The sequence below is a fragment of the Eubalaena glacialis genome, chromosome 1 (assembly GCF_028564815.1).
Source record: "Eubalaena glacialis isolate mEubGla1 chromosome 1, mEubGla1.1.hap2.+ XY, whole genome shotgun sequence".
Lineage (NCBI taxonomy): Eukaryota > Metazoa > Chordata > Mammalia > Artiodactyla > Balaenidae > Eubalaena > Eubalaena glacialis.
In genome coordinates, this window is record NC_083716.1 from 172,834,287 (window position 1) to 172,848,188 (window position 13,902).

The following is a 13,902-nucleotide window of genomic DNA, read 5'->3' on the forward strand; positions in this document are numbered from 1 at the left end:
GACTATGAAATAAAACAGGCTTGGGTTAGGGAGTCAGTAAAAGGAAAAAAGAGAAGTAGATCATAAGTATACACAGAGTATACATCTTTAAGATCCAAGATCTAAGTTAGATAACCTCTAAGATTTAACAACAACAACATTAGAACACATGGTAGTTAGAAGCACATTTTGGAATCAACACGTATTGAACACATACTGCCTGAGTTCAAATTTGAGGTTCACCACTTACTAACTGTGGGACGTCAGATGAGTTACATAATGTCTTTGTGGCTCTATTATCTGTAAGATGGGACTAAAGTAATAATACCCATAAATGAGTTAATATACAAGATTAAATGAGTTAATATATATAAAGTGTTTAAGAAAGGTCCTTGGCACATAGCAAGTGCTATGAAAGTGTTGGCTATTAGTGTTTATAGAACTCACCGTTCTTCTGGTTTGGGCCCGGTGACCTCAGGTTTCTTACACTGTCAGCTACCCTCGCTTTGTTGCTTGAATTACATACCATAATGTGTGGTCCTCTGTAAAATATGATATTGTATGTTATATATTGATACTATTGAAACACACACACACATACATGATGATAAAACAGGCAATAATTTCCAAAGACAGATGGACTGGAATAATCATCTTTTTCTGCCAAATATTAGAAATTTAATAGCAAAGAAAGAATACAACTGAGAGGAAATGCTGCTGTGAAACATTAGCTTTCATATGGTGACCCTGTTACAAAGAAAGATGTAAGAAGCTTGGTAAAATGGACACTTTCCCCAAGACAGTGTCTTTTTGTTATTATCAATTATTATCTTTTAAAGAAAAAGGAACTAAATGAAATGTACTCTCATAGACATTTTCCTTGCATCTGGCAAGTTCAGCTTGTGGCAAGTCAGGATGTGAACTGACTTCACTGGGGGTTTTTTTGGTGATACAAGAGATTAATTTGGAGACAATCCCATGCAAATTATAATAAAACTTTGACAAAATGGTTTATTTTGCCTACTTGATTTCATCTTTATTCATAGTGTGGCATTTCTAACAGAATGTAAGTATACTTTACTATAACTTTCGATTCCTAGGACCAAGGGGAAGGTGCATTCTCTGCTTCATAAAGTTGACTGTAAAAATAATATTAGTGATTTAACATCATATTCTAAGATGCAGAATTGTTTTATATAGCAGTTAGTAAAAATTCCTCAGGAGCATTTGGTGAAAATTGAAAATTAAATATTTCATTTAGGCCAAATAGGTGATAGGCAAAACAAACGCAACACAAACAAAAATGCTAATCTTCATACAAAATAACTACAAGTTATGGTTGATCTGCCACAGGGATACCAGAACTGTTGGATTTGATTTTATTTAAAAACAGTCACATGTAAATTGATACTTTATGAATAAACATTTTTTTAAATGGTTGTAAAAGGGATAAAGTATAAGCTAAAGAAATGACTATACTTGTGTTTAAAATATCAGTTCTACATTTCAGAAGACTAGTATCAATTAAACAAACCACCACCACCACTTCTGGCATACAGACTACTTACTGTCCATCTGTGTTTCTAGTTCCTTGTTTTTCTTCTTTGGAGTTTTGTGAGGACTCTCCAGTATCACTGCCAAGGGCTGAGTCAGGATCATTTTTCAGTGTATTTATTATATCAGTAGATACAGTAGGAATGTCTTGCGACTTCAGAGAAGTATTTTCAGCCTCATCTTTAGGCACTTCACTCAGTTCTTCCTTTTCATCTATCTCTTCAAGGCTGTAATCAGAGCTTATTCCAGCTACAAAGAAATGAAGATATAATCCTAAATATTAATTTGCCTCATTTCATCCTGTGCAATCCTGGCAAGGAAGGAATTTTTAAAATAATAATTAGTTGGACTCTTTTAAATTCTGATTCAAAGCTAATAGTAAAATACTTCTCTAATGGTGAATAATTATGTTAACATATAATCAGATTATCTCAGACATACATCTCTAAAAATAATATGCTGTCTCTCTCGGTTTTTTTCATGGTAGAAAAAAGAGGTTATTTAAGCTCATAAGCTTCAAGTTATATATTTCATTTAAGAATGTATCTTTCAATTTAAATGATTTTTACCTTGATGCAATGGCTTTAAATGTAAACAAAAAGAACACGAGATTTTTAGATTGGCTCCAAGTGTACTTATAAAGTTTGACTCAGTAATTATCAGTACTAACTACGATTGAGAATTATCTGAGCATCTTTTAAAAATACTGATGCTCACCTCTAATCCACATCTGTTAAATCAGAATCTCTGAAGGGAGGGACCAAGAATTTTTTTAAGGTTCTTTCAGGTGATTCTAGTGTGCAACCAAGGTGAAAAGCCATTTACTTAGATGCTTAATATAATTTTTAATATACAAATAGAATAAGTATTATGCAACGAAAATTAATTTTAACTCCTACTCAGTTTGATTCTCAGAGGCAACTTCCCTTAACAGTTTTTTTTCCTCTATATTATCAGAAAGTATAATGAGCATATACCGTTTAAGCAGATATACATACATTTCCTTCTTTCTCTCTATTCTTGGTTTATTTAATATAAATGGAAGCATAATATACCTGATGTTTTACACTAACTATTTTTTCCTCCACTTAACTATGTCTTAAAGGTCGTCCCATATCAATATATGTGTGTGTATGACTCTTTTCAATAGCTGTGGTTAATATTTCATTGAATGAAATTGTTTTATTATAATTTCTTAGCACTAACACCAAATGGCCAACAGGGTAAAAGAGGAGACATCCTAAGCAATTGGTGTCCACACTAGCTGTGAAAGTAAATTTAGACCAAAGAATGAGGTTCTGGATCTGTGCTTATTTTAATATAATTCAGGGCTTCCCTGGTGGTGCAGTGGTTAAGAATCCGCCTGCCAGTGCAGAGGACACGGGTTTGAGCCCTGGTCTGGGAAGATCCCACATGCCGCGGAGCAACTAAGCCCGTGTGCCACAGCTACTGAGCCTGTGCTCTAGAGCCCGTGAGCCACAAATACTGAGCCCACGTGCTACAACTACTGAAGCCCACGCACTTAGCTCCGCAACAAGAGAAGCCGCCGCAATGAGAAGCCCGTGCACCGCAATGAAGAGTAGCCCCCACTCGCTGCAACTACAGAAAAGCCCGCGCGCAGCAACGAAGACCCAACGCAGCCAAAAATAAATAAATAAATAATAAATTTATAAAAATAAGTAAATATAATTCAACACTTCCACTTACATAATAGCAGCTGAACAAAGTTTAGTTTTACCACAATAGAGGGGTAAAAAGGGTAGTATAGCACTGGATTATAGTGATCAGCACATCTACAAAATTTAACAAAAAGTTTAACGTATTTGAAGAATATGTGAAGTACTTAAAATGTATTTCTTTAATTGTATCTTTAAGCATATAGACAGAAAAGTATGCTATTTGTGCTTTTTAATAAACAAATATAGGGAATTTTAATGACATTTTTGTTGTAAATTAAAAAACAGATTACTTAGAAAAAACATTAAAGAATTTGACTTTAAGGGCTCCCTGGTGGCGCAGTGGTTAAGAATCCGCCTGCCAATGCAGGGTACACGGGTTTGAGCCCTGGTCCGGGAAGATCCCACATGCCGCGGAGCAACTAAGCCCATGTGCTGCAACTACTGAGCCTGCACTCGAGCCCACATGCCACAACTACTGAGCCCATGTACCTAGAGCCTGTGCTCCACAAGAGAAGCCACCGCAATGAGAAGCCCACACGCCACAACGAAGAGTAGCCCCCGCTCGACGCAACTAAAGAAAGCCCATGTGCAGCAACGAAGACCCAACGCAGCCAAAAATAAATAAATAAATTTATAAAAGAAGAATTTGACTTTAAGTAAATTTATATATAAAAATATACGTATAGTTATATATATAAATCTTGCTTTATCATGACATGAAATAGTTATTTTGATGCCAATGTACAATATTATGCCTTTACAATAGCATATTACATCTATACAGTAAGAGTGTATTTACATAATTTGAAAACTGTGTATCAAGGAAAAATGAAAGGCCATTATGGTTTAGATGCAAGTATGTTTTATAGATGGCTCCTTGGTATATATTAAGCTCTTTTGGAAATTATATTAACTGAGGTAACATTTAGCAAATTATTGATCTTTCTCCCTATTTCTCTCTTTACCGTCAGATGTGTTTTATATAGATACACTTTTCTTTAAAAAGTCGAGGTCCTCAACTTTCTTTAAGTATGAGGTCCTCACTGAGAAACTGGTCTCAAAGTATGAAGAATGAGTCACATGTTTCAGAAATCTTTTCAAATTATTTTTCTGGGGTTTTATAACTTAGTAGTTATAAGCATCATACACGCTTTCTTAAATATATATATTTGAACTGCATTCCTGTCATTAAAAGTCTTAGAAAAGGCTGTGATTCTTTTTAAAAATTCTAACCAAGAGCACTTTCATACTTCGTTGTTGTTTGACTAGTACAGATTTTTTCCAAGCTTTAAAAAATATTAAATCAAGTTTGTTTTGTATGTGTTAACAGACTTATACTATGGCCAAATTTTAGAACTACAGCAACAGCAACAAAACGAAGTGGGGGCTCTGAACAGTGAATAATTTTCACAAATGTTAGATCGCAACTATCATATTTCAGCTTCACATGTTCTAAGGGAAGAAAATTCACTTTCAAAGAACAGAGTATCCAAAACTTTAGTGTAGCTGTAACATATAACAACTTCCAAAATATGTTTAGAAAATTATAAAAAATCATTTGAAATTGTAATTGTTGAAGTTTCTTTTACACTTACTTAGCTTTCTAATTTAATTTGAATATATTTATCTTAATTTTTTCAGTCCCTCTAAAGATTGCAAAATTGATTGAAACAAAAAATAAAATTAAAAAATTATTTAAAATTCATAAAATGTAATATGTGTAAAAGAAATTTGAATAATTAAACTTAGTTTGTAGCATCTTATAAGTTATTAAAGCTTAAAATTTCACTAAGCCTTTTGGGACACCTTGTGTATTTTTCCTGGAGATGGTCAAAAGGGCAGAATTGTTTGACAGATACTACTCTTTGCTAAAACAGAATCGTATTAGATTAAATCTATTCTGGTGAACTTTTTTTAAAAAAATTCATTTATTCAAAAAAGTTCACTGTGTCAGACACTGCTGTAATTTCTGACAGAGTTGTTTTATCTTTCATTTTTAAAAACTGAGGTATAATTTCAGTAAGATTCATCATTTTTGGAATACATTTTGGAATGTCCAGTTTTGACATCTATCTATCTACCTATCTTTCTGTGACCACCACCACAATCAAGATGTAGAACAATTCCATCAGCTTCCAAAATCCCCCAGGCTCCTTGGTAATTAACTCCTCTCTCTAACCCCAGCCCCTGGCAGCAATTATCCCTATAGTTATGCCTTTGCAAGAATGTCATATAAATGAAATCATACAGCATCTAGCCATTTAAGTCTAGCTTCCTTCATTTAACAATGTATGTAAGATTTAGCCATGTTGTTGCATGTATTAGTTATTTGTTCCTTCTTTTGGCTAGGCTGTAGTATTCCAACGTATGGACAAACTACATTTTGTTTATCCATTCCTCAGTTTAGGGACATTGGGTTGTTTCCCATTTTTGGCAATTACATAAATTCTATAATAATTCACATGCAGGTTTTTGTATGCACATTCGTTTTCACTTTTCTTGAGAAGTGTTAGGAGTGGGATTTCTGGGTCATACAGAAAATGAATGCTTATTTTTATTTAAAAAAAAAAAAAAACCTGCTAATGTATTTCCCAAACTGGCCACACAATTTTTCATTCCTTTAATGAGTGTATGATAGTATACTGATTTTAAACAACTGGTTTGAGGTGATAAGGACTTCTTCTGAGTCACTGAAAAATTGAGTACAATTATTTATGATAGAATTCAAATATTACCTAACTATGAAGTTTTGCCATCTGGTAACAAAAAAATTTCGATCACTTAAAAATAAAAATCCCAATCAAAAGCAATACTGTAGAAAATAAGCCAGGCCTAGATAACAAAAGAGTAGTTCAATAAAGAAAAAATATATATGTATTCTTTTATATTTATATAGTTATATGTTGAAAATAATAAAGTTCAAACAGTTTTGCCAAAAAGCAGAAAGCTATATAGAAGAGAAGCTGAAATCCTTCAGAGCCACTGATTTTATCATCTTACATGTTGCCATATTCATTCACTATGTGATTAGGGAAAACATCAAACTCCAAGAATTTCAAGTGACAAGGCAGAAACTACTATTTTTTTTATGAGACATTTTTACACAAGGAATCAACAAGTAACCAAATCTAAATGTGATGACATCTCAATCTGTCTTAAAGCAGCAGGCAGGGAAGGCCAGGTCACCTACATGGCAGAGGTGCGGCAGCTACCTCGGGCGTTCCAGGGCACTCCGAGAGAGGGGCTTCGGCCGGCAGCTGGGGCACAGCGCACTGTTCGTGACCGGGGAACCCAGGGCCAAGGGAGGATTCTGCCAAAGAAGTAAAATCTGTGGAAATGGCACTTAGAAAACAGAATTAAGCAAGCAGAGACCACGAAGCATTTCAGAAGAAATTAGATATGTTAACTCACAATTAGCCATGCATTAAACAAGAAGAGGTAAAAGGGGGAAAAAAGGAAGAAAAACAGCTATCAAGCAAAGTTTGAATAGTGGCCACGTTTCTCTAATACTTCAGAAATCTTCTCATTTCATTTATATAGTTCGATATTATTTAATAAATTTCCTTTGTGAAACAGAATGGTATCATTGATATTATTCTGGGTAAGACTTGAGAAAAATCATTACTAGTTACCTAATGATAGTGTTTTTAATCACAGAGGAAAGGAGAATTCTATATCAAAATCTTAAATTCCTAAATATCACCTAAGGATTAAAGATTCAGGAGCATTTGGGTGCTTCTGAGTTTTTCTGTATTTGTGAATGTGAATTATAAAAATTAGGTAGTTATATTAAGCAATTTTTATACCTATCAAATTATTTCCGTGCTAAAGTACTGACATAGTAATATTCCATTTTTGATTAAACATTATTAGTCTGTCATATTCATTTACACCTAACTTTAAGCCTAACGATTAAGAAATTTTATCATACTTATAGCTACTAAATAGCTATTATTAAAAATATTAAGGAAGTTAGATTTTTACTGAAATTTCACTTATTTGAAGAGAATCGAAAATAAAACCATATAATAGAAAATATTTCATAATAAATTTTTACCATCAGATTAGGACAATATGAATTCACACCTACGACAGTTGCGTAAAGAATGATGCTTAACACCTTCATGTAAGTTTTCTTCTGAACACACCAAGGTACATTCCTAACTAAGATGTGTCATTCCTCTTGGGGAGAAGATTAATAAATGGCAAAGTGACATTGCATAAGGAAAAGCAGGAGACCTAGTAGGAAAAGCACTCAAGGTACCATCGCAGAACTAAAATTTTGATTTCTGTGTTTCACACTCTGAACTCAGGGAGGGGAATATTTTTCATTTCATACTATATAATGTGGGAAATGAAGACAAAGCATCTGTATCTCCTTCATATACAGAGCATTACGACTAGATTGATTCCTCAACTGTCCTGGAAGTTCTTTCTCAGTGGTTACATGATGCGGAACAGAGGTGTCATACCTGGGCTGGACAGGCCCTCAGAAGGGTTTGCTTCTAAAACACTGTCTGTAGGAATTGCAGGTACCGACTGCAGGGCTAGAAGACAAGAAACACAACTTCTGAGCAAGTCACATTCACCAATGAAACAATTCCTTAGTATCTTAAGTCATTTTTATATAATTCAGAAAAAGATAGCCCTAACCTTACTAGAAGCCACTGTACTTGTCTAGCTGTGATACAGCTAAAATCTATTTTGATTCCCAATCCTACATGTAGTCAATCCTGGAAAGGCAGTATCTTTCTGAATAGACTCACAAATTATAACATGCTCATTTTAGGATAATGGAGCTGTACAGTTTTAAATTTTATTTTGTTATGCAGATTTTTCAAAGGTAGTGAGAATAATCAGGGACTATCTAAGTATTACTATTAAAATCAATTGATTAAAAGCCTAAGTTTAAGGACTAATATTATTTAATAAAAATGTGATTTATAACCTATATCATTTCTATTGTCTATATTAAAGAAAACACAACACTAATGTTAATGGGAAAAGTAACATTACCAGTCACGTGACTATTTTCATCACTTTGTTGCAGGGCTGTTTTGGAGGGTGGGGAAGGTGCTTTTCGCTTTGTCCTTTTCAAAGATGAATTCCCACGGGATGTGCTACCGAGCTGCAGAGAGCCCGTCCTCACTCTGCCTGCTCCACAGGAACTCTATGGAAAACAAAGTGACCAAATAGAATCTCTATTCAGAAATGAACAGCAAACTTTCGGAAGACACTGACCTTTACATCAAACACATCATATGCCAATATGGAACATAATGGTCATTCATTCAAAAAGCATTTACGGACTATCTGCCACGTGTCAGAGACAGATATGTAAAGAAAAGTATAATATGATGCTTCTCAAGAAAGTTAGGCTAGAATGGGACGCCGGCATGTAAACAACTAATTAAAATGTAGAAGACTCATAGGCAATGCAGTTAAAAACTAGCTTTCAAAGAAAAATCTAGAGAAAATACTGGATGTAAAGTAAGAAGTGAAAAAGGGAAGAATATTTGTACATTAAGACTGGCTTGATTAATCTTTCTCTTTTTAGCACAATACATCAATGACAAACATTTCAAAAATCTATATGTCTACCAAAGGCAAGGTCATTTGAGGTCCTTGACTCTATACACAGCTAATGCTCACACTCATAGCATGTGACTGTCAGCAGGCTGGCCAGTGCCTCCTGGCCCATTGCCATGTCATCTTGCTCTTTCCCCTTACAACAAACCTGCTTAAAAGTGTTATTCATAGTTTTTTTTCTCCAATTTCTCATCTCCCACTTGAACCCCTCCAATCAGATTTTTCTCAACCTTTGATCCATTAAAACTATTCCTATCTGTGAGATGATAGAAAATATATCATGGTCTCTGCCCACATTCCTGGCACAGAGCTCCTAAAACCCTTGAACTTTCCTAAGTGACAAGAACACTAGAAGCATCTCTTGTTCTAATATTGGTCTTGGGCCCCAGTTCCTGACACAGAGCTCCTGAAACCTTTGTAATTTCCTGGATGATAGGAGTACCTTTTGTTGTAATGAGGCAACTCTGGATGGGCTCCTGGATGAGGGCTGGTCATGGGAAAGTCATGATTAGAAGCCTGGAATTTTCAGCCCTGCCCTCATTCTCTTGAGAAGGGAGAAGGGTTGAAAATGGAGTTAATGACTGATCATGCCTATGTGATGAGGCTGCCGTAAAATCACAAAAGTATGGAGTTCAGAGAGCCTCCAGGTCAGTGCACACGTGGAGGTGCTGGGAGAGTGGCATACCTGGACAGGTAGTGCGAGCCCCATGCCCCTTCCCACATACCTTGCCCTATACATCTCTTCCATCTAGATGTTCATCTATATCCTTTATCATATCCCTTAGGAAACTGGTCAATGTAAGCAAGTGTTTCCCTGAATTCTGTGAGCTGTTCTAGCAAATTAATCAAACCTGAGGAGGGAGTCGAAGGAACCTCTGATTTATAGCCAGTTGGTCAGAAGTATAGGTAAAAACCTGGACTTGTGGTTGGCATCTGAAGTCCAAGAAGGGGGTCATTGGAATCTCTAATCAATAGCTGGTTGGTCAGGAGCAGAGGTGATAACTTGGGCTTGTGACTGGTGCCTGAAGTGTGTGTAGGAAAGGGAGGGCCGTCTTGTGGGACTGAGCCCTTATCCTGTGGAATGTGATGTTGTCTCTGGGTAGATGGTGTCAGAATTTAGCCGAATGCTGGTATCTAAAAATTGCTTGGTGGTGTGGGGGAAAACCTCCACACATTTGTTGAACAGAAGTGAAATGTTTTGTGTGAGTAGCAAAGGAGACTCACAGGGAAGAAACACACAGTAGGAAAGAACTGGGTTTTTCCCTACATGGGTAGAAATCTGAGTTTTTCCTTTACACTATCAAAGTCATCAATGACCTCCCTCATGACTAAATCAGTGGTTACTTCTTAGAACTCATTTGTTTGACATATTAGCAGCATTAAACAGTTGACCACCCTCTAAAATCTTCTTTTTCTTACATCCAGAATACTATTTCCTTACTCTGCAAAGATCTGAACTCTCTGTTTTCTATGTTGGTTCCTTTTCATCTAGTCCTTGGACATATTCTCTTTAGAATCTATACTCACTCTTGGTAATGTCTGCTATCTCTGGGTTTTATGTATTATTTATATGTTGATGATTTCCAAAGTATGTCTCCATCCTGGACCTCTGTCTGATCTTCATTTAATGTTGAAGCCCATTTCAAACTCAGCAGGTCTAAAACTAAGATCCTGATAATCCTCCTTTCATCTCCCCCATTAAAAATAACCCTGTTCTCACAGTCTTCCCTGTTTCAATAAAAACAGCAAGTCATTCTTGCATTTGTTCATGCCAGAAACTTTGGAGTCACCCTCCCATGTCCCCTCTCTCTCACACTCCATATCAAGTCCATCCTATCGGCTCATTGAGCTCAACTGCTACCACAGAGTGAGCCATCACTAAGAACCTTCTAATTGGATTGCTTCTTCCACATTGCTTCCCTAGAGTCCTTCCTCAATATAGCAGCAAAGGATCCTGTTAAAATAAAAATCAGGTGAAGGCACTTTGTTCCATACCCACTAATAATTTCCCAATTGGTACAGAAAAGCTAAAGTCCTTGTAATGACTTCTAAGGCCATTGGCGACCTGGCCCCTAGATCTCTCTGACCACCTCCTTCTCCAGGTGTGGAGCCGAGTGAGCCACACTGGCCTTCACACTGCTCCTCAAATGTGCCAGGAGTGTTCCCACCTCCGGGTGGTTGCCCTTGCTGTCCCTGTCCCTGGAATGCTCTTCCGATAACTTAATGTCTTACCCCATCATCTTCTTCAGGTCATTTCTCAAATGTCACCTTTTCAGTGAGCTCCTCCTTGACCTCCCCCACCCCGCCTCAACAATTCCTATCCCTCTTCCCAGCTTGGTCTTTATGATCGGCACTTAATCACTCTCTAACATACCACAGAGTTGGCTTCTTTACCTTGTTTATTGTTGCTTCCACCAGGTTTGACTCTAAGGGCAAGGATATTTTTTCCTCCTATTTTGCTCACTTCCGTGTCTCCTGAACAAAGTCTGTCTCATAGAAGTTTCTCAATAAATACGTGTTGAGTGAATGAAAGAAATGAACCAGATACTGCCTTCTTCATTTGCAAATAAAAGGCCTTGATAAACTTGGACTAGGAGAGTATGTAAAGCTTGGGCCATTCCAATCTTAAGAGACAATGTAAGTACAACTAAGGGAAGCGGCCTAGTTCATAAGATGTTTATCAGTCATTATGGTCTTGCTATATACCACAACAAATTTAGCAAATTTACTATTTTGTTATGTTATAATATTCCTGCCAGAGAAGAAAGGAAGCCTGCTCTCACAGAGAAAAGTCTGAGTTAGCTGTCATCACTGCCAGTTCTGTTAGGGACAAAAGCGGAAGGCAGCTCCTCTCACACGGCAGCAGCAGAGTCAGGTCCACACGGCAGGCACTTGGTGGAGCACACCTCTCACTAAGGTTAACTCATGTTAACAAGGGGGTCAGACAGGGTGGCACCAGGCTGACCTTATCGGTAATCAGAACATTAAACTTCTTCCATACCAGTTAGTAAATAGCTGCAGCCACCTATCTCCTCTCCTCTCATCACCCTGGTCCCTCCTACAGAACTCTTCAGACGTCTCCATAATCCAGCATGAAAAGAGTTAAAGCCTGCCACCCAAACCCAGATTTTGATTCAAAGTCACTGAAGCCAATTTTGATTAAATCAGAGGGTAACCCCCCCCAACCCCGTGGGTGGGCCCTCAACTGCTGCTTGGACCGCTGAAATAATTAGGAGAAGGGCCCTTGGCGACAAAGAGCTGAGAAAGAAATGTAGTGATGGATCAGCAATATTTAAATATCATTTTGAATAGGACATAAAGTTTAAATTAAAATCTTCTTATTGATGATATGTCTCTGTGTTCGGAAACCTTCACTTGCTATCCTATAAAAGTAAGAAATTTAGGGATCGTTAGGGAGAAGGCCAAACATTCTCCTAAAACAATATGACACTTCATTTTTTAAAACATTGATCTAAAACATCAAAAGCAGTAGAAGACGTCACTTTATTTCTTGATGAGTTTACTTCTGTAAAGCCCTATTCAAGCATGCCTCATTCCTATCACAGACCTAGTTTATCCATAGGAACACAGTAGGTGAACAATAAGTAATTGGTGAATGCACGCAGTCATGGCAGCATTTGATTTTCCTTCTAATTCCATGCTGAAAACGTGTTTCTCATGTTTGGACCGATTGCTTTCATGTAGTCTGATAACAACCCGTGTTCCCCTTTAGGGCAGGTTCCCAGCCACTGTCATTTATTGGTCTGTTACCTGATAAAAGCAGTCACAACATGAATTTCTCAGACAGTAGTATCTGTTTAGGAGTTAGAGCTCTTAAATTCTGGTTATAATATAATAAAGCAAATAACACAGAGACAAAAAAGGGAGGAATGTATATACAGAGGCTCACAAATTTATATGGACCTAGTAACTCAAAGACAGAATAAAAATAAACTCATATATTTCATTTATCACCCTAGAGGTCTTAAAATAAGCTAACTTTTTTTTGTACAGGGTATTTATATTTCTATGGATAAAGAATTTAAAATTTGTCCAAATACACATATTTCAGTGTTACAAATGCTAAAACAGTTTTAACAGCATTTGTGAAGACAGTTGAGGGAATGCACGTTAGATGGGCAAAGCCATGAACGTCTTGGGGGAGCACATGTTTTATAACCTTATTCCGTAAGATTTACCCCCTTCCTCTATTGTACGGGCATGTCATGAAAGCAAATGGACTTATGTTTCCAGACCAGCAACTGGATCATAGGGACTAAGAACAAAGACCTTTGAAGAGAACATGATTGTCACTGCATGTGACCAGGTCATCTTACGTTACCTGCATCACTAGATTCCATGCTATAATCAATGGTAAGAGCTTACTAACTTGGTGACAAAAATGTAAATTTAACAACTGACATAAGATGGGCCAAGGCAGTTTTGAAGGAATAAGAATGGTGAGTTTGGGCTTCCCTGGTGGCGCAGTGGTTGAGAATCTGCCTGCCAATGCAGGGGACACGGGTTCGAGCCCTGGTCTGGGAAGATCCCACATGCCGCGGAACAACTGGGCCCGTGAGCCACAATTACTGAGCCTGCGCGTCTGGAGCCTGTGCTCCGCAACAAGAGAGGCCGCGATAGTGAGGGGCCCGTGCACCGCGATGAAGAGTGGCCCCCGCTTGCCACAACTAGAGAAAGCCCTCGCACAGAAACGAAGACCCAACACAGCCATAAATAAATAAAATAAAATAAATTAAAAAAAAAAAAGAATTTATAAAGAATGGTGAGTTTAATCAGCATAGATTAGTGAAAGGAATATAAGTTTTGTTCTGAGATATGAGTGATATTAGTATTAGCATTCAAGGAAATAGCTTAATATACATTTCTTGTTGTCCTGTAAGACAGAGAGACAAGAGTTTTTTAATTTATTTTGTGTGTGTGTGTGTTTTTAAGGAGACTTAGAAAAGAATTTCAATCAGCTAAGCAGCAGCCAAAAGAAAATCAAACTTGGGAGTTATTTTGTGTTAACTAAAACATTGCTATTAAGACTAAAATGGAGGAACCCCAGGATCCTATGTCTACAGAAAACATCCTTCTCTTG

At 36.9% G+C, this 13,902-nt stretch overlaps 1 protein-coding gene across 4 annotated transcripts in view; it reads right to left on the bottom strand.

Annotated features, from left to right (window-relative positions):
• Nucleotides 1–13,902, bottom strand: part of COBLL1 (cordon-bleu WH2 repeat protein like 1) — a 146,116-nt gene that overhangs the window by 13,992 nt on the left and 118,222 nt on the right. For all 4 annotated transcript variants that reach the window (XM_061184588.1, XM_061184569.1, XM_061184561.1 and 1 more), the window contains 5 exons: nt 8,229–8,382; nt 7,685–7,759; nt 6,403–6,522; nt 1,548–1,782; nt 427–521 (listed from right to left, as the gene is read on the bottom strand). In XM_061184588.1, coding sequence (XP_061040571.1) covers nt 427–521; nt 1,548–1,782; nt 6,403–6,522; nt 7,685–7,759; nt 8,229–8,382 — 679 coding nt within the window. The remainder of the gene's footprint in view (nt 1–426; nt 522–1,547; nt 1,783–6,402; nt 6,523–7,684; nt 7,760–8,228; nt 8,383–13,902) is intronic.